Source organism: Budorcas taxicolor, chromosome 8, assembly GCF_023091745.1.
Source record: "Budorcas taxicolor isolate Tak-1 chromosome 8, Takin1.1, whole genome shotgun sequence".
NCBI lineage: Eukaryota > Metazoa > Chordata > Mammalia > Artiodactyla > Bovidae > Budorcas > Budorcas taxicolor.
The window spans coordinates 86,153,967-86,180,104 of NC_068917.1; the positions used below are offsets into that span (position 1 = coordinate 86,153,967).

The 26,138-nt window shown below is 38.4% G+C and overlaps 1 protein-coding gene across 1 annotated transcript in view; it reads right to left on the reverse strand.

Moving 5' to 3' along the window:
* The window catches only part of LOC128052090 (zinc finger protein 782-like), a 71,248-nt gene that overhangs the window by 40,077 nt on the left and 5,033 nt on the right, over positions 1–26,138 (reverse strand). Inside the window, exon 3 of the mRNA XM_052644545.1 lies at positions 7,916–8,042. Coding sequence (XP_052500505.1) covers positions 7,916–8,042 — 127 coding nt within the window. The remainder of the gene's footprint in view (positions 1–7,915; positions 8,043–26,138) is intronic.

Consider the following 26,138-nt stretch of genomic DNA (forward strand, 5'->3'; position numbering starts at 1 on the left):
CATTCTCTGTGCTATACAATATATTCTTGTACCTTATTTATTTTAAACATAGTAGTCTGTCCATCTTATTCCCCTACCTCCATCTTACCCCACCCCCTTCACCTTCCTCACTGGTAACCACTAGTTTGCTTTCTCTGTGAGTTTGTTTCTTTTTTGTAATATTCACTAGTTTGTCTTATTTTTAGGTTCCACATATTATATTGGTTCCACTATATAATATAGTGATATTATACAGTATTTGGAAAGCTACAAATACAAAGCTTCCTTTGTAGCTCAGTTGGTCTGCCTGAAATGCAGGAGATCAGGAAGATCCCTTGGAGAAGGAAATGGCAACCCACTTCAGTATTCTTGCCTGAAGAATCCCATGGACAGAGGAGCCTGGCATATTACAGGCCATGGGGTCACAAGACTGGGACACAACTCAGTGACTAATCCACCGAACAGTATTTGTCTTTCTCTGTCTGTGTTATTTCACTAAAGCATAATACAGTCCAAGTCCATCTATGCTGTTGCATATAGAAATTTTTTTATAGCTGAGTAAATATTCCACTTTATATATATATATTTATCTGTGGATGTAAACTTAGGTAGCTTTCATATTTTGGCTGTTGTAAATAATGCTATGAACATTGGTGTGCGTGTATCTTTTTGAGTTAGTGTTTTAATTTCCTTTGGATATATACCCAGGAGTGGAATTGCTAGTAGTTCTATCTTTGGTATTTTGAGGATACTTCATACTGTTTTCCACATTTACTGCTTATTGCACCAATTTATATTCCCACCAATAGTATACAAAGGTTCCCTTTTCTCCATATGTTCGCCAACATTTGTTATTTGTAATCTTCTTGATAATAGAGTTTGATAGTTTCTTAAAGAACAAAATATATACTTAGCATACAACTCCAATCACATTTCTGGGCATTTATCCCAGAGAAAAATTTGTCTTACACAAAAATCTGAACATGAATGTTTGTAGTATCTTTATTTATAATAGCCCCAAATTATTAACAACCAAATATGCTTTAATAAGTGAATGGCTAAACAAACTATAACACATTCACTTATAGAGTGGAATACCATTGTAGTAAAAGATAAACTGTTGATATACACACACTACAACTTGGATGGATTTCCATCTCAACACGTCAGAATCTGCATGATTCCATTTACATAATGTCCTGGAAATTGTACAGATGAAGAGCCAATTAATAGTTGGCAGAGATTATGCACAGTGTGGGAGAAAAGATGGATATGAAAATAAAGAGGTAGCATGGAAGAAATCTTTGTGGTGATGGAATAGTTCTGCATCTGAATTGTTGTGGTGATTACACAAATCCACATATAGCCTAGCACACCAAAATCACAATTAACTGCTGAATAACCATTGATAAGAAAGACTGGAATCTACCAGAAAAAAAGATATTCTACATCCAAAGACAAAGAAGAAACCATGACACAGTAGTTGGGGAGTCCTCACAATGTAATCAAATCCGACATCACCCAGGTGGGTGAACCACCAACTGGAAAATAAATTGTTGCAGAAATTCGCCCACAGGAGTGACAGCTCTGAGCCCCATGCCAGACTCCTCAGCCTAGGGGTCCAAAATAGGGAGGAGTAGCTCCCGGACCATGTGGCTTTGAAGACTAGTAGGTCTTGACTGCAAGAGTACCACAGGACTGGAAATACTCCATTCTTGGAGGGTACATACGAGGTCCTGCCACACTGGGCCCAGGGGCAAAGCAGTGACTCCGAAATGAAAAAAAAAAAGAAAAAAAAGGTTGTGACTCCATGGGAGCTTGGGCCAGACCTACCTACCAGACTTGGAGGTCTCCTATGGCAGCTGTGGCTCTCTCTGGGGTCTATAAGCTGGTGGCGGACACAGCAGGGACATAAACTCTGGCTAGAAGTAGACATTTTTGGTTCTTGGCAATGAGATTTTGCCCCACCCAACGGCCTAAAAGCTCCAGTGCTGGGACACCTCAGGCCAAACAACCAACAAGGTGGGAGCAAGCCCGATCCATCAGCAGATAGGCTGCCTAATGACATCTAGAGCCCATAGCCACCTCTAGATATGCCCTGTGACACACCCCTGCCTACATGAGCGACAAGACCCAGCTCCTCCACCAGCAGGCAGGTACCAGACTCTCTTGCCAGGAAGCATGCAAAGGCTCCAGACAAACCTCACCCACCAGGAGACAGGCACAAGAAGCAAAAAAATTACAATCATGCAGTCTGAAGAATTGAGTCCTCAAACAGGTCAGAACCTATCCTAGGACCAGCTGATCTCTGGCCCTTAGGTGATGAGAGGGGAGTGTACTGATGGGACACATAGGACATCCTCTACAGAAAGTACTATATTCATAAAAATACAAATAGAAATTTTTAAAGGGATGGAAAAACAGCATTTCCCAGATGAAGATACAAGATAAAACCCAGAAGAACAACTTAGTGAAGTGGAGATAACCAATTTATCATAGAAAGAGTTCAGAGTAATTATTGTAAAGATGAACACAAAATTGAGGAAAAGAATGGATGCATAGGGTGAGAAGTTACAAGAGGTTTCTAGCAAAGAGTTAGCAGTATAAAGAACAACCAAAGAGAGTAGATGAATACAGTAACTAAAACAAAAATACACCAGAAAGAAGCAACAGAATAAACGAGGCAGAAGAATAAATCAGTGAGCTAGAAAAGTGATGGAAATCACTGCTGTGAAACGAAATTAAGAAAAAAGAATGAAAAGAAATGAGGATAGTTTATGAGACCACTGGGCCGAGGTCAAAGGCAATAGCATTTGGATAGTAGGGGTCCAAGAAGAAGGAAAGAAAGGGACTGAGAAAACATTTGAAGAGATAATAGGTGAAAACTTCCCCTACATGGGAAAGGAAACAATCACCCATGTCCAGAAAGAACAGGGAATTCCATGCAGGATACACCCAAGGAGGAACATGTCAAGACACTGAGATCAAACTGACAAAAATTAAAGACAAAGAAAAAAATATTAAAAGAAGGTAAAAGCAAAAAATAACATACAAGGAAATAAAACTATCAGTTGATTTTTCAGCAGAAACTCTGCAGGCCAGAGGGGAGTGGCACAATGTATTTAAAGTGCTAAAAGGGAAAAATCTACAAACGAGAACACTCTACCCAGAAAAGGCTTTTGTTCAGATTTGATGGAGAAATCAAAAGCTTTATAGACAAGCAAAAGCTAAGAGAATTCAGCACCACCAAACCAGCTTTACAATAAATGCCAACAGAACTTCTCTAGGTGGAAAAGAAATGGCAATAACTAGAAACATGAAAATTACAGAGTGGGAAAGCTCACTAGTAAAGACAAACATATAGTAAGGTAGGAAATTATTCACACACAAATATATCAAAACCAGTAATTGTGAGATATGGAGAGTAGAAGTACAAGGCTTTCTGAAATGTAAATTGAAATTAAGAGACCAGCAACTTAAAACAATCATGTATATATCAATATATGCATACTGCTATATGAAAACATGGTAACTGCAAACAAAAATCTAAGATAAACATACAGAAAAGAAAAGGAATCCAAACAACAAGAGAAGAAAACAAAGGAAAGAAAGAAAAGGCCTGCAAAAAAATCTAAAACAATTAACAAAATGGCAATAAGAACTTACATATTGATAATTACCTTAAATGTAAACAGCGTAAATGCTCTGACCAAAAGACAGAGACTAGCTGAATTGAGAGACAAAGAAAGAATTGTACATATGTGGTCTACAAGAGACCAACCTCAGATCTAGAGACACATACAGACTGAAAGTGAGGGATGGAAAAAGGTGTTCCATGCAAAAGGAGATCAAAAGAAAGCTGGAGTAGTAATACCATATCAGACAAAATAGACTTTAAAAATAAAGACTGTTACAGAGGACAAAGAAGGATACTACATAATGATCGAGCGATAAATCCAAGAGGAAGATAAAACAATTCTAAATATGTATGCACCCAGCACAGGAGCACCACAATATATAAGACAAATGTTAACAGCTATTAAAGGAGAAGTCAATAGTAACACAGTAGTACTGGGGAACTTTAATGCCCCACTTGTATCAATGGATAGATTAATCAGACAGAAAATGAATAAGGAAACAGGGACCTTAAATGATACATTAGACCAGCTGGCCTCAACTTATATTTATAGTGTTCCATATGAGAGTTGTTATTAGGTTGCTAAGCTGTATCTGACCTTTTTTTGACCCCATGGACAGAGGACTCCAGGCTCTTCTGTCCATGGGATTTCCCAGGGAAGAATAGTGGAGTGGGTTGCCATTTCCTTCTCCAGGGGATTTTCCTGAACCAGGGATTGAACCTGCATCTCCTGCATTGGCAGGCAAATTCTTTATCACTGAGCCACAAGGGAAGCCATACAAAAGTAGCAGAATACATACTCTTTTCAAGTGTCAATGGAATATTCTCCAAGAGAGATTACATGCTGGCCCACAAAGCAAAACTTGGTAAATTTAAGAAACTTCAAATCATATCAAACTTTTTTTTTTTTCCCCAACCACAATGATATGAGATTCAAAATAAACTGTAGGAAAAAAAAAACTGCAAAAAAAACCAAACACGTGGAGGCTAAACAATATGCAACTAAACAACCAAAGGGTCACTGAAGATATCAAAGAGGCAATCAAAAAATACCTAGAGAAAAATGAAAATATTACAGTCTAAAACCTATGGCATGTAGCAAAAGTAGTTCTAAGAGGAAAGTTTATAGCAACTGAAGCTTACCTCAGGAAACAAGAAAAATCTCAGAAAAAGAAAAAAAAAACAGCCTAGCCTTACACCCAAAGCAACTAGGAAAAAACAAACAAAACCAAAAGGTAGTAGAAAGAAATTATAATAATCAGAGCAAAAATAAATTAATAGAGACAAAGAAAATAATAGCAAAATCAATTAAATTAAAGCCTACTTCTTTAAAAAGAAAAACAAAATTGATAAACCTTCACTCAGACATATCAAGAAAAAAGAGAGGGCCAAAAATCAATAAAATTAGAATTGTAATAGAAGTTACAACCCACACCATAGAAATAAAGGCTCATAAATGACTACTACAGGCCAACAAAATCAACAAAAAATGGACACCTAAGAGGAAGCAGTTAAATTCTTAAAAGGTAAAATCTCCCAAGATTGAACCAGGAAGATACAGAAAATATAAACAGATTAATTACCAGTATTGAAATTGAATCTGCGTTTTAAAAAACTCCCAACATAGAGAAGTCCAGGACCAGACAGCTTCACAGGTGAATTCTAGCAAACATTTAGAGAAGAGCTAACACCTATCCTTCTGCAGTTATTTCAAAAAACCGCAGAAGGTAATTTCCATTACCTTCTGCCATTTTTCAGGCAACTTCATAATTCCATTTCCCCAAAACTTTTTTATCTTTTTGAGCAAAGAATTTTTCCAGGGTCCTTTTACAGTCTCCAGGGGAGCTGAAATTTCTTCCATTAAGAGAATTTTGTAAAGACCAAAATAAAAGGAAATCTGAAGGTACAATGGCTGGTGAATATGGTGGGTGAATCAGAACTTCCAGCCAAAGTGTAACAGTTTTTGCCCAGTCATCAAAGAAACATGTGGTCTTGCATTAGCTTGATGGAGACTATGCATTTTCTGTTGACTAATTCTGGACACTCTTCATCAAGTGCTGCTCTCAGTTGGTCTAACTGGGAGCAATTCTTGTTGGAATTAATTGTTTGGTTCCCCAGAAGGAGCTCATAACAGAGGATTCCCTTACAATCCCACCACACACACAACACCATCTTCCTTGGAAGAAGACGCCTTTGGTGTGATTGGTGGTGGCTCATTTCACTTGCCCCCACAATCTCTTCCATTTCACATTATTGCACAGTATCCACTTTTCAACACCCATCACGATTTGTTTTTAAAATTGAACATTTTTATTACGTTTCAGTAGAGAAATACATGTGAAATATGGTTAAGAAGGTTTTTTCACTTCGCCTAGGTGGAACCTAAACATCAAAGTGATTAACATAACCAAGCTGGTGCAAATGACTTTCAAATCTTGATTTGGATATTTTGAGTATGTCAGCTATCTCCTACTTGATGTAACACTGATTCTTCTCAGTTAATGTCTCTATTTGATCATTATCAACTTCAACTGGTCTACCTGACCATGGAGCATTGTCTAGCAAGAAATCTCCAGCACAGAACTGCACAAACCACTTTTGTCTTGTTTGATGAGTCACAATACCTTCTCCATACACTGCACAAATCTATTTTTGTGTTTTAGTTGCATTTTTACCTTTGTTGAAATAATAAGGCATAACATGTCAAAACTGATGCTTTTTTCTTCCACCTTCAATATTAAAATTGCTACACAAAAATTCACCGATTTTGATAAGTTTTTTAAAATGGATGCTGGTATGACAGCTGTCACAATAAAATCTAATAAACTGGTTTCGAATGACATTAAAGACAACTACAGCACTACTAGAGCCATTTTATGGGAAAAAAACAAATGAACCTTTTGGCCAACCCAATATAAAATAGAAAACAACAAGGATGTACTCTGTAGCACAGAGAACTATACTCAGTATTTTGTAATAACCTATCAGGGAAAAGAATCTGGAAAAGAATATATAACTGCATCACTCTGCTGTATACCTGAAACTAACATGATATTATAAATCAACCACACCTCAATACAGAATTATAAAGTAAAAAAATGATATAAACATATTCACATTAATTGTACCAATGCCTATTTCCTTGTGTTAAGACTATACTATAGTTATGTAAGATATAACCATTAAGGGAAACATAAAGAATACAATTGTTCTAAATCCCTGAATCTTAATCATGTCATATAAAAAATTTTTAAGTATATATGCAAACCAAAACCATCTGTAAACATTTTCTTCTAAAAAGGTAAGCCAGACCTGGAGAGGAAACATTTTCAAAACATGTATCTGGTGAGATCTGAACTCCTTCAACTCAACAATAAGACTCAAACCAAAAAACAACATGAAAAAAATGGGCAAAAGATTTGATGAAACACTTCATTAAAGGAGATTATGAATGGTTAAAAAGCACATGAAAAGAAGTTCAACATTGTTAATTACCAGAGAAATGCAAATTAAAATCCAATAAGATGCAACTAGATGCAACTAGACATTAACTACAATGGTTAAAAATAGTAAGATTTACCAAACCAAATGCTGGTAACCAAACAGCAATGGAACTCTTAGGCATTGCTTATAGGCATGAAAAACAGTAGATCCAATGGGGAAACATCTGGAACTTTTGGAATAAGTTACATATAAACTTACCAGGAGGCTAGGTAAGCCCACTCCTAGGTATTTACACAAGAAATAAAAACATATTGACACAAAGACTTATATGTGAATGTTCATAGAAGCTTTATTCATAACAGCTCCAAACTGGAAAAACACCCATGAAGCCATGAGCTGAAAGAATAACAAACTGTAGTATATGCACACAAAAGAATTCTACTCAGGATAAAAAGAATAAACTGGTGATACACACACAGGAGTCTCAAAAGCATCATGCTAAATGTGGAAGTCAGACAAAAGATACTATATATAAATTCATTTATATAAGATTCAAAACAAGGAAAAAGTATTGAATAGAAAATAGATCAGTGATTGGCATCTGAGAAGAGGTATGAGAGGAAGGGACTCACTGTAAAGGGGTACAAGGAATTTTGGGGGGATGATGAAAATATTCCAAGCCATGACTCTGATGATGGTAATCTACTGCATAACTTTTTAAACCTATTGATTTGTACAATAAAGTGCTGAATTTTATTTTTCATTTAATATTCCTCAATAAAAGTAATTAATATTTTTAAAAAGAAAAAACTGAATCTGCATTCTTGAGGAAGTTGCATGGTAAGGTCTGCTCACCCACTGAGACGAGGTGGCTGTAGTTCTCCAGCATTACATCTCTGTACAGGGTCCTCTGAGCAGAGTCCATCTGATGCCACTCTTCCTGGGTGAATTCCACAGTCACATCCTTGAATGACACTGATGCCTGAAACAATATATTTCGACTCAATCAGAGTTCAGAATCAGGATGTAGAAAATATTTTTGAAAACTAACTCATACTATATTTTCTGTTTATGTTTTAATGATTATTTTCTATTGGTCTATAGGTGATTTACAATATTCTATAAGTTTCAAGTGTACAGCAAAGAGATTTATATATATATATACATATATTCTTTTTCAAATTCCTTTCTCATTTAGATTATGACAGAATACTGAGCAGAGTTCCCTGTGCTATACAGTAGGTCTTTGTTGGTTATCATTTTAAACATAGCAGTGTGTATATGTCAATTCCAAACTCCCAATTTATCCCTCCCTCCCCACCTTTCCATCCATGATGCTGCAAATGGCATTACTTCATTTTTTAATGGGTGAGTAACATTCCACTGTATATATGCACCACATCTATACAGATTCTTTGATGAAGATTTAGGCTGCTTCCAGGCTGTGGCTACTATAAACAGCACTGCAGTGAACACTGGGGTGAATGTATACTTTCAAACCATGGTTTTCTCCTAACATATGTTTAACTGTTTAGAGTTTAAAACAAAATGCTATAAAAGATGAGCAACTCTGCCTTTACACTAGAACAGGGTTTCTTCAATTTGGCACTACTGACACTCTGGACCAGATAAAGCTATTTCTGTGGAAGACTGTCCTGTGTATTCCAGGATGTTTACCAGTATCCCTACTTCTACTAATCAGATATCAATAGCATCAACCAAAAATATCTTCAAATACTTCCAAATATCTCCTAGGAAGAAAAATCTCTCCTCATTAGAGGACAATATCTTCAGCAACAAAACAAACTACCCAATTTTAGGGATGATCTATCCTAAGGCAAATCAACAGAGATAAAGAATGGGAATTAATCCTTAGAGGAAAAAAATCTGGTCACTTTTTTTTTTTTTTTTTTTGTATAGCTATACAAAGAAATGCTCCACAACCAACTGACAGATGCTGATGCCATACACAGAGACTGGAAAAATAAATAAGAACCAGAGGTTGGGTCACAGAGAGTAGATGTTGTTCAACTGTACTCAAAACACCTGTGGAATTTACAAATAGAATTATTTCATGATTGGCTGCATGATCCTGGAATGAAGAAGGGAGGTCTAAAATGAAAAAAAGGATTTAGGAGACATTAGTCCTTCAGATGATAATTGAAGTCATTAAAGAAAAACGGTTGGTTCAGAAAGGATATAGAAATTTTAGGAAAGAAAACAATCAAGGAATAAATTCAAGGGAATACCAAAATTTAAAAGTACGGTATAAAGATAAGCCAGGAAGACCGAGAAATAAATTCTCAGTGGTAAAAAGAGAAAACAAAAATATTAAGAGTGAAGTGAAGTGAAGTTGCTTAGTCGTCTCCGACTCTTTGCGACCCCACTGACTGTAGCCTACAAGGCTCCTCTGTCCATGGAATTTTCCAGGCAAGAGTACTGGAGTGGGTTGCCATTTCCTTCTCCAGGGGATCTTCCCAACCCAGGGATCAAACCCAGGTCTTGTGCGTTGCAGGCAGACACTTTACTGTCTGAGCCACCAGGGAGAATTACAACAAAATATTGTTTCTCTAGTTTAAAGGAATAGACTAAACATACATACTTATATCTCCTGTCTCCAAAAACACATTCAGGTAAAATACAAAACTTTTAAAGTAATAAAAATATGACAAAAGAGGAATGCAGAAAAACCCCAGCACAAGGCCTGAATTTTGAAAAAATTCTGGAAGATAGAGGGTAAGGTAATACTAGATTAAAAAAAAAATTACAACACTATTGCCCACAGTCTAATGCAAACATAGAAGTGGGCAAAAGGAGCAGTGCACTAGTGAAAGCCCAGAAAGATGTCTAAGCTTAAACCAGAGAAAGCGGATAGTAGGGAGAATAATAAACAGAATCACTTTCCTATTTAAATACAGATAACATCATTTAATGAGTGAGAAAAGGCTGGATACAAATGTCATTTGGATAAATAGATGGCCATCTGGAAAAGAGAGGTCTATATATCACATCACAGAGCAGGAAAAATTAAAATATATTCAAGATTTAAACGTGAAAAATAAAACCATATTCTAAAAGACTACAAAGAACAATTCTTTTATATCGTTATAGTGGGTAATGGCCAACAATGACTAAAAATCAACAAAGCATAAAAGAAAAAAATGCTAAATTCGACAATATAAAGATAAAATGTTTTCAAAAGACTCTGAATAGACAAAGCAATTTTGAAAAAGAAAATAGAACTGGGAGAGGGGATCAGGCTACCTGACTAGAGATCATACTACAAAGCTACAGTCATCAAAACAGTATGTTACTACCCCCAAAAGAGACAACTCAAAACTTATGGGATGCAATAAAAGAAGTGTTAAGAGGAAAGTTTACAGAAATACAAGCCAACCTCAAGAAACAAGAAACATCAAATAAACAACCTAACCTTAGAATATAAAGCAATTAGAAAAAGAACAAAAAACCTGACGAAGTTAGTAGAAGGAAAGAAAGCATAGAGATCAGATGTTTTATTTATTTTGAAATAAATGGAAAAAGAGCAAAGTTCAATAAAACTGAAAGCTGGTTCTTTGAGACAATAAACCAAGCTGACAATTAGCCAGACTCATCAAAGAAACAGGGAGAAGACTCAAATCAACACAATTAGAAATGAAAAAGAAGAAGCTACAACAGACAATGCAGAAATACAAAGGATCATAAAAGACTATTACCAGGAGCAACTATGTGCCAAAAAAATGGACAACCTGCAAGAAATGGACACATTGTTACAAAAGTATAACCTTCCAAGACTGAACCAGGAAGAAACAGAAAATATGAACAGACCAATCACAAGCACCGAAGTCAAAACCATGATCAAAAATCTTCCAACAAACAAAAGCCCAGTGCCACACAGCTTCACAGGCAAATTCTATCAAACATTTAGAGAATAGTTAACACCCATCCTACTCAAATTTTTCCAAAAAATTGCAGGAGGAGGAATACTCCCAAACTCATTCTATGAGGCCACTATCAACCTGACACCAAAATGAGACAAAGATGCCACAAAAAAAGAAAATCGCAGGCCAATATCACTGATGAATATAGATGCAAAAATCCTCAAAAAAATTACAGCAAACAGAATCCAACAACACATTAAAAGGATCATACACCATGATCAGGTGGGATTTATCCCAGGGCTATAAGGATTCTTGAATATACATAAGTCAATAAATGTGATACACCATATTAACAAATTGAGAAATAAAAACCATAGATCATCTCAATAGATGCAGAGAAAGCTTTTGACAAAATTCAACATCCATTTATGATAAACATTCTCCAGAAAACTGGCATAGAAAGAACCTACCTGAACATAATAAACGCCATATACAACAAACCCACACCAAACAACATTCTCAATGGGGAAAAACTAAACGCATTTCCTCTGAGGTCAGGAACATGACATGGGCGCCCACTCTTGCCACTGATAGCTTACGGTGAATGCTGTCAGATTTGTGATCTCTAAAAAGATTTAGCTTCAGGACCAAGGACCAGACTTGATCACTCAAAAGAGCTTTTCTGTAGCAGTTTTATTAAAGTAAGAAAAGGGACAGAGAAAGCCTCTGACATAGACATCAGAAGGGGGATGGAGAATGCCCCCCTTGCGAGTGTTAGTTATTAATTATAATAACTTTTAAAAGCAGTTATTAACAATAAATCAAAAGAATGTCTCAAGGTTGTAAAGATCTTACTAGACCCACTCCCATAATTTACATTTTAAGATTACAGGATTAGCCAGAAGGTTTTCAGGAAGGAGAAACTATCCTCAAGCAGGACACACTGTTGTTATATAATCCTTCAGTTCAGTTCAGTCAGTCGTGTTTGGCTCTGCGACCCCATGAACCACAGCACGCCAGGCCTCCCTGTCCATCACCAACTCCCAGAGTTTACCCAAACTCATGTCCACTGAGTCGGTGATGCCATCCAACCATCTCATCCTCGGTTGTCCCCTTCTCCTCCTGTCCTCAATCTTTCCCAGCATCAGGGTCTTTTCAAATGAGTCAGCTCTTCGCATCAGGTGGCCAAAGTATTGGAGTTTCAGCTTCAACATCAGTCCTTCGTACAGAGTTTAAACTGAGTTGTTTGCTGTGTAATCATCAGACTAAGGAATGTAGAGGGGAAAAAAAGATGTCCTTTCCTCCTCCTTGAGAATTCCAGACCCCTATCTCTGCTTTGAGGGCCCAAGACTCCTTTCTCCTCCTCAGAGACCCCAGACTTCGTATCAACCTGCCTAGGAATCGACTCTCTCACCACTACTATTCAATATAGATTTGGAAGTCCTCGCCATGGCAATCAGAAAGGAAAAAGAAATAAAAGGAATCCAGACTGAAAAACAAGAAGCAAAACTTTCACTATCTGCAGATGACAGGATACTAAATGTAGAATACCCTAAAGATGCCACCAGAAAATTGCTAGAGCTCATCAACAAATTCAGTAATGTTGCAGGATACCAAACGATACACAGAAATCCCCTGTATCTGATACTAACAATAAAAAATCAAAAAGGGAAATCAGAAAGTAAACAATCCCATTCATCCCTGAAACAAAAAGAATAAAATATCTAGGAATAAACCTACCTAAAGAGATAAAAGACATATATGCAAAAAACTATAAGATATTGATGAAGGAGATCAAACAGATGGAGATATATACCATGTTCTTAAATTAGGAGAATCAATACTGTGAAAATCTGAGAATACTACCCAAAGTCATCTACATATTCAATGCAATCCCTATTCAATTACCAATGGAATTTTTCCAGAACTAGAACAAAAAGTTTTACACATTGTTTGGAAACCCAAAAGACCCCGAATAGGTAAAGCAATTGTGAGAAAGAAAAATGGAGATAGATGAATCAATCTTACTGACTTCAGACTATGTTACAAAGCTATACTCATCAAGACAATATGGTACTGGCACAAAAAGCAAAATACAGCTAAGCAGAATAGGATAGAAACCCCAGAAATAAACCCATGTACCCATGAGTGCCTTATTTTTGAAAAAGGAGGGAGGAATATACAATGGAGAAAAGAGAGCCTCTTAGCTGGAAAAACTGGACAGCTACATGTAAGAGAATGAAATTAGAACACTTCCTAACAAACTCAAGTTGAATTAAAGACTTAAAGGTAAGGCCAGAAAATATACAGCTCTTAGAGGAAAACACAGACAGTACATTCCTTAACATAAATCACAACAAGATCCTCTTTGACCTCCTCCTAGAGCAATGGAAATAAAAACAAAAATAAACAAATGGAACTTTGTTAAACTTAAAAGTTTTTGCACAGCAAAGGAAACTGTAAAGATGAAAATACAGAAAATACAGAATGAAAATACAAAAAATACAGAATGTCTCCCCTCAGAATGGGAGACAATAATTACAAAGTAACTGACAATTAATCTACAAAATACATAAATCGTTCAATAGAAGGAAAACAATTTAAATTTGAATTTAAAAAATGACAAGACCTAAACAGACATTTCTCCAAAGACAACACAGAGATGGACAACAAACACGTGAAAAAAACGCTTAATGTCACTCATACTAGAGAAATGCAAATCAAAACTACAATGAGGTATCACCTCACACCAATCAGAATTGTCATCATCAAAAAATCTACCAACAATAAATGGTGGAGAGGATGTGGAGAAAGGAACACTCCTGTACTACTGATGAGAATGTAAATTGGTACAGCCACTGCAGAGAACATCATGAAGATTCCTTAACCAACTAGGAATTTACCATATGACCTAGAAACCCCATTACTGAGCATATAGCATGAAAACATGACAATTCAAAAAGACGCACATCCCAATGTTCATACAACATTATTTACAATAGCCAGGACATGGCCGAGTAGAAGGATGTGCACCCTTCTCCTCCACTGAGAACACCAAAATCACAACTACCAACTGAACAACCACTGACAAAAGGATATTGGAATCCACCAAAAAATGGATAACCCACGTCCAAGGACAAAGGAGAAGTTACAACGAGATGGTAGGAGGGGCACAATCATGTTAAAATCAAACCCCATACCTGCCAGAGACTCTTGGAGGGCATAAATAAAATCTTGTGCGCACCAGGACCCAGGGGAAAAGTGCAGTGACCTCCACAAGAGACTGAGCCAGACCTGCCTGTGAGTGTTTCAGAGTCTCCTAAGGAGGTGTGGGTCAGCAGTGGCCTGCTGTGGGGACAGGAGTACTAGCAGCAGCAGTCTTGGGAGGTGCAACGTGTTGACATTAGCCCTAGCATAGAGCCTGGAGCCCTACCATAGAGCTGCCAGGTGGGTGATGCACAAACTGGAAAACAACTATAACAAAAAAGTTCTCAATGTGATTCAAAGGTTCGAGGCCCCTCATCAGACTTCCCAATCTGGGGATCTGATAAAGGGACCAGGAATCCCCAGGTGTGAAGGTCACCGCAATTTGACTACAGAACAATTTCCAGAAGACTAGGGAAACAAGCTGGTGTTAGAAAAGGCAGAGGAACCAGAGATCAAATTGCCAACATCCGCTGGATCATGGAAAAAGCAAGAGAGTTCCAGAAAAACATCTATTTCTGCTTTATTGACTATGCCAAAGCCTTTGACTGTGTGGATCACAATAAACTGTGGAAAATTCTGAAAGAGATGGGAATACCAGACCACCTGACCTGCCTCTTGAGAAACCTGTATGCAGGTCAGGAAGCAACAGTTAGAACTGGACATGGAACAACAGACTGGTTCCAAATAGGAAAGGGAGTACGTCAAGGCTGTATATTGTCACCCTGCTTATTTAACTTCTATGCAGAGTACAACATGAGAAATGCTGGACTGGAAAAAGTACAAGCTGGAATCAAGATTGCCGGGAGAAATATCAATAACCTCAGATATGCAGATGATACCACCCTTATGGCAGAAAGTGAAGAAAAACTAAAGAGCCTCTTGATAAAAGTGAAAGAGTGAAAACGTTGGCTTAAAGCTTAACATTTAGAAAACGAAGATCATGGCATCCGGTCCCATCACTTCATGCCAAATAGATGGGGAAACAGTGGAAACAGTGGCTGACTTTATTTTTCTGGACTCCAAAATCACTGCAGATGGTGACTGCAGCCATGAAATTAAAACGTGCTTACTCCTTGGAAGGAAAGTTATGACCAACCTAGACAACATATTAAAAAGCAGAGACATTACTTTGCTAACAAACGTCTGTTTAGTCAAGGCTATGGTTTTTCCAGTAGTCATGTATGGATGTGAGAGTTGGACTATAAAGAAACCTGAGCGCTGAAGAATTGATGCTTTTGAACCGTGGTGCTGGAGAAGACTCTTGAGAGTCCCTTGGACTGCAAGGAGATCCAATCAGTCCATTCTAAAGGAGATCAGTCCTGGGTGTTCATTGCAAGGACTGATATTAAAGCTGAAACTCCAATACTCTGGCCACCTGATGTGAAAAGCTGATTCATTTGAAAAGACCCTGATGCTGGGAAAGATTGAGGGAAGGAGGAGAAGGGGATGACAGAGGATGAGATGGTTGTATGGCATCACTGACTCAATGGACATGGGTTTGGGTGAACTCTGGGAGTTGGTGATGGACAGGGAGGCCTGGTGTGCTGCAGTTCATGGAGTTGCAAAGAGTTGGAAACGACTGAGTGACTTAACTGAACTGAACTGACGGAAACAGAGACTCTTGGAAGGCACAAAGAAAACCTTGTGTGCAACAGGACTCAGGGGAAAGGAGGAATGACCCAACAAGAGACTGAGACAGACTTGCCTGTGAGTGTGTGGGAGTCTCCTGTGGAGGTGTAGGTTGACAGTAGCCTGCCACAGGGTCAAGGGCACTGGCAGCAGCAGTCCTGCTAGGTGCGGTGTGTTGGCATAAGTCCTCTTGGAGGAGGTCGACATTAGCACTACCATAGAAAATGCAGACTCCAGGATGGCTCCATCTCAGGCCAAACTACAGGGAGGGAGCTCAACCCCACCCATGAACAGAAAACTGCTTTAAAGATTTACTGAGCAGAGTCCTGCCCACCACAGCAAGATCCAGTTATCCTCACAGCCATTCCCTCCCATCAGAAGCTTGCACAGACCTCTTATCCTCATCCATCAGAGGGTAGACAGAAGAAGCAAGAATTGCAATCCCATGGCCTCCAGAATGAAAACCACAGTCACAGAAAACTAACCAAAATGATAACATCAATTACAGCCTTGTAACCCAATGTAACTCAATGAAACTATGAGCTGTGCCATTCTGGGCCACCCAAGACAGATGGGTCATGGTGGAGAGTTTTGACAAAATGAGGTCACTGGAGAAGGGAATGTCAAGCTACTTCATTCTTCTTGCTTTGAGAACACCATGAACACTATGAAACGGCAAAAAGACATGAAACTGGAAGATAAGCCCGCAGGTTGGTAGATGTCCAATATACTACTAGAGAAGAGTGAAGAAATAGCTCCAGAAAGAGTGAAGAGGCTGAGCCAAAGTGAAAACAATGCTCAGTTGTGGATGTATCTGGTGGTGAAAGTAAAGTCCAGTGCTGTTAAGCACAATAATACAGAGGAACCTGAATGTTAGGTCTATGAATCAAGGTAAAGTGGATGTGGTTAAAGAGCAGATGGCAAGAGTGAACATCAATATTTTAGGAAGGGAATGGGTGAATTTAATTCAGATGACAATTAAATCTACTATTGTGGACAATAATCCCTCAGAAGGAATGGAGTAGCACTCATAGTCAACAAAAGAGTCTGAAATGCAGTACCTGGGTGCAATCCCAAAGATGACAGAATGATCTAGGTTCAATTCCAAGGCAAATCATTCAACATCACAGTAATACAAGTCTATGCCCCCCAAAATAATGCCAAAGAAGTTGAAGCCAAACAGTTCTATGAAGACCTACAAGACATTTTAGAATCAACACCAAAAAGAGATGTCCTTTTCATCATAGGGGATTGGAATGCAAAAGTAGGAAGTCAAGAAACACCTGGAGTAACAGGCTTCTCCAACACCACAGTTCAAAAGCATCAATTCTTCAGTGCTCAGCCTTCTTCACAGTCCAACTCTCACATCCATGCATGCCTACTGGAAAAACCATAGCCTTGACTAGACGGACCTTAGTTGGCAAAGTAATGTCTCTGCTTTTGAGTATGCTATCTAGGTTGATCATAGCTTTCCTTCCAAGGAGTAAGCTTCTTTTAATTTCACGGCTGCAGTCACCATCTGCAGTGATTTTGGAGCCCCCCAAAATAAAGTCTGACACTGTTTCCACTGTTTCCCCATCTATTTGCCATGAAGTGATGGGACCAGATGCCATGATCTTCGTTTTCTGAATGTTGAGCTTTAAGCCAACTTTTTCACTCTCCTCTTTCAAACTTAGACAGTGTATTAAAAAGCAGAGACATCAATTTGCCAACAAATGTCCGTATAGCCAAAGCTATGGTTTTTTTCCAGTAGTCATATTCGGATGTGAGAGTTGGACCATAAAGAGCACTGAGCACCAAAGAACTGATGCTTTCAAACTGTGGTGCTGGAGAAGACTCTTGAGAGTCCCTTGGACAGTAAGGAGATCAAACCAGTCAACCCTAAAGGAAATCAACCCTGAATATTTATTGGAAGGACTGATGCTGAAGCTGAGGCGCCAATAATTTGGCCACCTGATGCAAAGAACCAACACACTGGAAAAGACTGTGATGCTGGGAAAGACCAAAGAAAGGAGGAGAAGGGGGCAAAAGAGGATGAGGTTGTTGGATGACATCACTGACTCAGTGGACATGAGTTTGAGCAAAACTCCAAAAGACAGTAAAGCACAAAGGAGGCTGGCATGCTGCAGTCCATGGACTCACAAATAGCCAGACACAACTTACTGACTGAACACCACCAACAGTACATGGAAGCAACCTAGATATCCATCACCAGATGAATCAAGAAAGATGATGTGATATATATACAATGGAATATTAGTCAGCCTAAAGAGGAACAAATTTTATACAGTTGTAGTGAGGTGATTGAACCTAGAGCCTGTTATACAGAATGAAATACATCTGAAACATAAAAACAAATAATGCATCTATATGGTTTCTAGATAAATAGTACAGTTCTACTATACAGCAGTAGAGAACGGACTCATGGACACAGTGGGGGAAGGAGAGAGAAGGTCGAAATGAGGAAGCAGTATCGACATCTGTACACTATCATGTGTATAAATATATAGCTAGTGTGAAGCTTCTGTTTAACACAGGGAGCCCAGCCTGGCACTCTGTGACAAACCAGGTGTGAGATGGGAGTGAGGAGGGAGGCTCAAGAGGCAGAGAAGATATATATATATAATTATGGCTGATTCATGTTGTTGTACAGCAGAAATCAACACTACACTGTAAACCAAGGTGCTGTTGAGTTGTTCAGTTGCTAAGTTGTGTCCAACTCTTTGCGATCTCATGGACTGTAGAATGTCAGGCTCCTCTGTCCTCCACTATCTCCCAGAGTTTGTTCAAATTCATGTCCATTGAGTCAGGGATGCTGTCTCATCTCCAACCATCTCATCCTCTGATGCCTCCTTCTCCTTTTCCCTTCAGTCATTCCTAGCACTGAGCACCAAAGAACTGATGCTTTCAAACTGTGGTGCTGGAGAAGATTTTTCCAATGAGTTGGCTCTTCACATTAGGTGGCCATATTTGGAGCTTCAGCAACAGTACTTCCAATGGATATTCAGAGTTGATTTCCTTTAGGACTGACTAATTTGATCTCCTTGCACTCCAAGGGACTCTCAAGAGTCTTCTCCAGCACCACAAGCCTAAATCAATTCTTCAGTGCTCAGCCTTCTATACAGCCCAACTCTCACATTCGTACATGACTACTGGAAAAACCATAGCTTTGAGTATACAGACCTTTTTTTGCAAATTGATGTCTTTGCTTTTTAATATGCTGTCTAGGTTTGTTATAGGTTTCTTTCCAAGGAGCAGGCGTCTTTTAATTTCATGGCTGCAGTCACCATCTGCAGTGATTTTTGGAGCCCAAGAAAAGAAAATCTGTCACTGCTTCCACTGTTTCCCCTTCTATTTGTCATGAAGTGATGGGACTAGATGCTATGATCTTAGTTTTTTGAATGTTGAGTTTCAAGCCAGTTTTTTCACCTTCCACTTTCACCCTCATCATGAGTCTCTTTAGTTCCTCTTCACATTCTACCATTAGAGTGGCATCATCTGCATATCTGAGGTTGTTGATATTTCTCCTAGCAATGTTGATTGCAGCTTAGGATTCATCCAGCCTGGAGTTCTTAATGGCTTGGATAACCACAATGGTGTGGTCACTAACCTAGAGCAGGACATCCTGGACTATGAAGTCAAGTGGGCCTTTGGAAGCATTACTACAAACAAAGCTAGTGGAGGTGACAGAATTCCAGCTGAGCTATTTCAAATCCTAAAAAATGATGCTGTTAAAGTACTGTACCTAGTGTATCAGCAAATTTGGAAATCTCAGCAGTGGCCACAGGACTGGAAAAGGTGTCACTCCAATCCCAAAGAAGAGCAGTGCCAAAGAACGTTCAAACTAACGTACAGCTGCACTCATTTCACGTGGTAACAAGGTCATGTTCAAAATCCTTCAAGCTAGGCTTCAGCAAGATGTGATGCTAAATACAGCCTGTTCATCTGTATTTTCTCGATTCACGTATTGCTGAAGCCTAGCTTGGAGAATAACTGCTTTACAATATTGTGTTGGGTTCTGCCATACAACAACATGAAAGCAGCTATATGTATACATATGTCCTTGCCCTCTTGAACCTCCCCTCCAAGCCCCCACCCCATCCAACCTCTCTAGGTTATTACAGACTACTGCACTGAGCTCCCAATGTTGTACAGCAACTTCCCATTAGCCTTCTATTTTACATATGGTGATGTATATGTTTCAATGCTATTCTCTCAATTAGTCCCTTCCTCCCCTCCCCTCACTGTGTCCAAAATCTGTTCCCTAAGTCTACATTTCAATTCCTGCCTTGCAAATAGGTTCATCAGTACCAGTTTTCTAGATTTCATATATATGTGTTAAAGTATATTTTTTACTTTCTAACTTATTTCACTCTGTATAACAGGCTCCAGGTCCATCCACCTCACAAGAACCGACTTAAATGTGTTCCTTTTTATGGCTGAGTAGTATCCCATTGTATATATATATCACAACTTCTTTATGCATTAATTTGTCAATGGACATTTAGGCTGCTTCAGTGTTCTAGCTATTGTAAATAGTGCTGCATTGAACACTGGGATGGGCGGAAGACCGAAACAGCCATTTCTCCAAAGAAGACATATAGATGGCCAACAACGCCATGACAAGATGCTCAAGACAGCTCATTACTAGAGAAATGAAAATCAAAACTAAAATGAGTATCACTTCACACCTCAGAATGGCCATCATCGAAAAATCCCCAAACAATAAATGCAGGAGAGGGTGTGGAGAAAAAGTTACCCTCTTTCACTGCTGGTGAGAATGCAAACTGCTACATCCATGATGGAGAACAGTATGGAGATTCCCTAAAAAAAACTAGGAATAAAATGACCATATATCTGGCAATCCCACTACTAGGCAAGTATCCTGAGAAAATCATAACTGAAAAAGACCTTTATTGTATGGTTCTGAATATTCTTCCTTCTTAATCTCTTCTACTTCTGTTAGGTCCTTACCATATCTGTCCTTTATCATGTCCATTCTTGCATGAAATGTTCCCTTGACATCTCCAATTTTATTTAGAGACCTCTGCTGCTGCTGCTGCTAAGTCGCTTCAGTTGTTTCTGACTCTCTGCGATCCCACTAGTCTTCCCCATTTTATTGTTTTCTTCTATTTCTTTGGATTGTTCATTTAAGAAGACCTCCTTATCTCTCCTTGCTATTCTGGAACTCTAAATTCAGCTGGGTATATCTTTCTCTTTTTTCCTTGCCTTTTGCTTCTCTTTCCTCAGCTATTTGTAAAACCTCCTCAAATACCACTTTGCCTTCTTATATTTCTTTTTCTTTGGGATAGTTTTGGTCACTGTAACACTACAATTTCATGAACCTCTGTCCACAGTTCTTCAGGTATTCTGTCTACCAAATCTAATCCCCTGAATCTATTCATCACCTCCATAGTATAATCATAAGGGATGTAATTTAGGTCATACCCGAATGGCCTAGTGGTTTTCTCTAATTCCTTCAATTTGAGCCTGAACTTTGCAATAAGGAGCTGATGATCTGAGCCACAGTCAGCTCCAGGTCTTATTTTAACTGACTGTATAGAGCTTCTCCATCTTTTACTGCAAAGGACATAATCAATCTGAAATCGGTACTGACCATCTGGTGATGTCCATGTGTAGAGTCATCTCTTGCTCTTCCCCGGTAGCATAGTGGACACCTTCTGACCTGCGAGGTTCATTTTTGGTGTCGTATCTTTTTGCCTTTTCATACTTTCCATGGGTTCTCCAGGCAAGAATACTGATGTGTGTTGACATTTCCTTTCCCAGTGGAACACATTTTGTCAGAACTCGTTAATATGACCCGTCTGTCTTGTGTGGCCCTGCATGGCCACCCATAGCTTCACTGAGGTATGCAAGCCCCTTCTCTATGAAAAAGCTGCGCTCTATGATGGGATTATTAAAGCAGTTATCCTCCAATTTAAAAATATGTTAAAAAATAAATAGGAAAAAAACCAAAATGACATTGGCACAAAAACAGACATACAGATTAATGAAACGGGATAGAAAACCCAGAAATAAACCCAAACACTTATGGTCAATTAATCTACAACAAATGAGGCAAGATTATACAATGGAGAAAAGAGAGTCTCTTCTTCAACCAGTGGTACTGGGAAAACTGAACAACTACATGTAGAGTAATGAACTATCACTACATAGAAAAATAAATGGATTAAAGTCCTAAATGTAACACTGGATATAAAAATCCTAGAGGAAAATATAGGCGGAACACTCTTTGACATAAGTCGCAGCAATATTTTTCTGGAGCTATCTCCTGCAGTAATTTAAATAAAAACAAAAATAAACAAGTGGGACCTAAATTGAATGGAACAGCTTCTGCACAGCAAAGGAAAATATAAACAAAATGGAAGACAACCTACAGATGGGGAGAAAATATCTGGAAATGATGCTACCAACAAGGGATTACTCTCTAAAATATACAAAAACAGCTCATATAACTCGTACAACTAAATAACAAAAGAACAGCTCATACAACTAATTAACAAAAGAAATCAAGTAACCCAATCAAAAACTGGGCAGAAGACTTAAATGGACATTTCTCCAAAGAAGACATACAGATGGCTAATAGGCATATGAAAAGATGCTCAGTACCACTAATTATTAGAGAAATGCAAATCAAAAGTACAATGAGGTATCACCTCACACCAGTCAGAATGGCCATCATCAAAACATTTACCAGTAACAAATGCTGGAGAGTGTGTGGAGAAAAGAAAACCCTCCTACATAGCTGGTGGGAATGTAAATTGGTGCAGTCACCAGGGAGAACACTATGGAAGGTCCTTAAAATAACTAAGAATAGAGTTACCATATGATTCAGTGATCCCACTCCTAAGTATATATCTGGAGAAAACCATACTTTGAAAATGCATGCACCCCAATATTTACCACAGCACTATTTATAATAACCATTCAATATCATGGTAATCCAACTCTAGGCCCCAACCAGTAATGCTAAAGAAGCTGAAGTTGAACAGTTCTATGAAGACCTACAAGACATTTTAGAACTAACACCCAAAAAAGATGTCCTTTTCATTACAGGGGACTGGAATGCAAAAGGAGGAAGTCAAGAAACACCTGGAGTAACAGGCAAATTTGGCCTCAGAGTACAGAATGAAGCAGGGCAAAGGCTAATAAGCGTTTTGCCAAGAGAACGCACTGGTCATAGCGAACACCCTCTTCCAACAACACAAGAGAAGACTCTACACATGGACATCACCACATGGTCAACACCGAAATCAGATGGATTATATTCTTTGCAGCCAAAGAAGGAGAAGCTCTATCCAGTCAGCAAAACCAAGACCAGGAGCTGACTGTGGCTCAGATCATGAACTCCTTACTGCAAAATTCAGACTTAAATTGAAGAAAGTAGGGAAAACCACTAGACCATTCAGGTATGACCTAAATCAAATCTCTTATGATTATACAGTGGAAGTGAGGAATAGATTTAAGGGACTAGATCTGATAGACAGAGTGCCAGATGAACTATGGACAGAGGTTTGTGACACTGTACAGGAGATAGGGATCAACACCATCCCCAGGAAAATGAAATGCAAAAAAGCAAAATGGCTGTCTGAGGAGGCTTTACAAATAGCTGTGAGAAGAAGGGAAGCCAAAAGCAAAGGAGAAAAGGAAAGATGTACCCATTTGAATGCAGAGTTCCAAAGAATAGCAAGGAGAGATAAGAAAGCCTTCCTCAGCGATCAGTGCAAAGAAATAGAGGGAAACAGCAGAATGGGAAAGACTGGAGATCTCTTCAAGATAATCAGAGATAACAAGGGAACATTTCATGCAAAGATGGGCTCAATAAAGGACAGAAATGGTAGGGACCTAACAGAAGCAGAAGATACTAAGAAGAGGTGTACTGTACAAAAAAGATCTTCACGACCCAGATAATCACGATGGTGTGATCACTCATCTAGAGCCAGACATCCTGGAACGTGAAGTCAAGTGGGCCTTAGGAAGCATCACTACGAACAAAGCTAGTGGAGGTGATGGAATTCCAAATCTTAAAAGATGATGCTGTGAAAGTGCTGCACTCAATATGTCACTAAATTTGGAAAACTCAGCAGTGGCCACAGGATTGGAAAAGGTCAGTTTTCATTCCAATCCCAAAGAAAGGCAATGCCAAAGAATGCTCAAACTACCACACAATCTCACTCAGCTCACACACTAGTATAGCAACGCTCAAAATTCTCCAAGCAAGGCTTCAGCAGTATGTGAACCTTGAACTTCCAGACGTTCAAGCTGGTTTTAGAAAAGGCAGAGGAACCAGAGATCAAATTGCCAACATCCTTTAGATCATCGAGAAAGCAAGAGAGTTCCAGAAAAACATCTATTTCTGTTTTATTGACTACGCCAAAGCCTTTGACTCTGTGGATCACAATAAACTGTGGAAAATTCTGAAAGAGATGGGAATACCAGACCACCTGACCTGCCTCTTGAGAAACCTGTACGCAGGTCAGGAAGCAACAGTTCGAACTGGACATGGAACAACAGACTGATTCCAAATAGGAAAAGGAGTACGTCAAGGCTGTATATTGTCACCCTGCTTATTTAAATTATATGCAGAGTCCAACATAAGAAATGCTTGGCGAGAGGAAGCACAAGCTGGAATCAAGATTGCTGGGAGAAATATCAATAACTTCTGATTTGCAGATGACACCACCCTTACGGCAGAAAGTGAAGAGGAACTAAAGAGCCTCCTGATGAAAGTGAAAGAGGAGAGTGAAAAAGTTGGTTAAAAGCTCAATATTCAGAAAACTAAGATCATGGCATCCAGTCCCATCACTCCATGGGAAATAGATGGGGAAACGGTGGAAACAGTGGCTGACTTTATTTTTGGGGGCTCCAAAATCACTGCAGAAGGTGATTGCAGACATGAAATTAAAAGATACTTACTCCTTGTAAGGAAAGTTATGACCAACCTAGAGAGCATATTAAAGAGCAGAGACATTACTTTGTCAACAAAGGTCCATCTAGTTAAGGCTATGGTTTTTACTGTGGTCATGTATGGATGTGACAGTTGCACTGTAAAGAAAGCTGAGCACCAAAGAATTGATGCTTTTGAACTGTGGTGTTAGAGAAGACTCTTGAGAGTCCCTTGGACTGCAAGGAGATCCAACCAGTCCATCCTAAAGGAGATCAGTCCGGGGTGTTCATTGGAAGGACTAATGTTGAAGCTGAAACTCCAATACTTTGGCTACCTGATGTGAAGAGCTGACTTATTTGGAAGACCCTGATTCTGGGAAAGATTGAGGGCAGGAGGAGAAGGGTACAACAGAGGATGAGATGGCTGGATGGCATCACCAACTCAATGGACATGAGTTTGAGCAAACTCTAGGAGTTGGTGATGGACAGGGAGGCCTGGGATACTTGGTTCATAGGATCACAAAGAGTTGGACACAACTGAGCAACTGAACTGAACTGAACGGATTTATAATAGCCAAGACATGGAAACAACCTAAATGTTCCTCCACAGTAAAATGGATAAAGTTATACATATACACAAAAGCAGACATACATGCATACATACAATGGAATACTGTTCTGCCACAAAAAAGAAATTATGTCATTTGCAAAAACATGTATGAATCCAGAGATTATCATATTAAGGGAAGTCAGCAAAAGAGAAAGGGACAAATATAGGATATCATTTATATGTAGAATCTAAAAAGATACCAATGAACGTATTTGCAAAAGAGAAATAAACTCGAAGACATAAAAAACAACTTATGGTTACCAAACAGAAAAAGGTGGGAGGGATAAAATAGGAGTTTGGGATTAACATATGGACATCACTATATATAAAATAGATAACCAACAAGGACTGACTGTATAGCATAGGAAACTATACTCATTATCTTGTATTAACCTTTAATGGAAAAGAATCTCAAAAAGAATATATACACTGTATAAACATATACATGTGTGTTTGTGTACAAATATGTGTGTGGGTATATTTGTATAACTGAATCATTTTGCTATATACCTGAAACTAACACAACATTGTAAATCAACTATATTTCAATAAATATTTTTCAAATGCCCAAACAATTCACCACAGTTAAAAACAAAAATAAAAATAAAAAGCATGAGCAGAGAAAAAATACAAAAACTTCGGAAAATAGTGCAATTTATATTGCAAAAAAAATGGCTATAAAGATATGCTGGATATAGTAATTAAAAATTAGCACATCAACAGGAAAATGGATAAGAAATAAACAGTTCAATAAAAAAGAAATATAGATGAATTACAAACAAAAAAGATGTTCCACCTCACTTATGAGAAGAAGAAAGCTTGTAAAACTAAATTTTAGTTATCA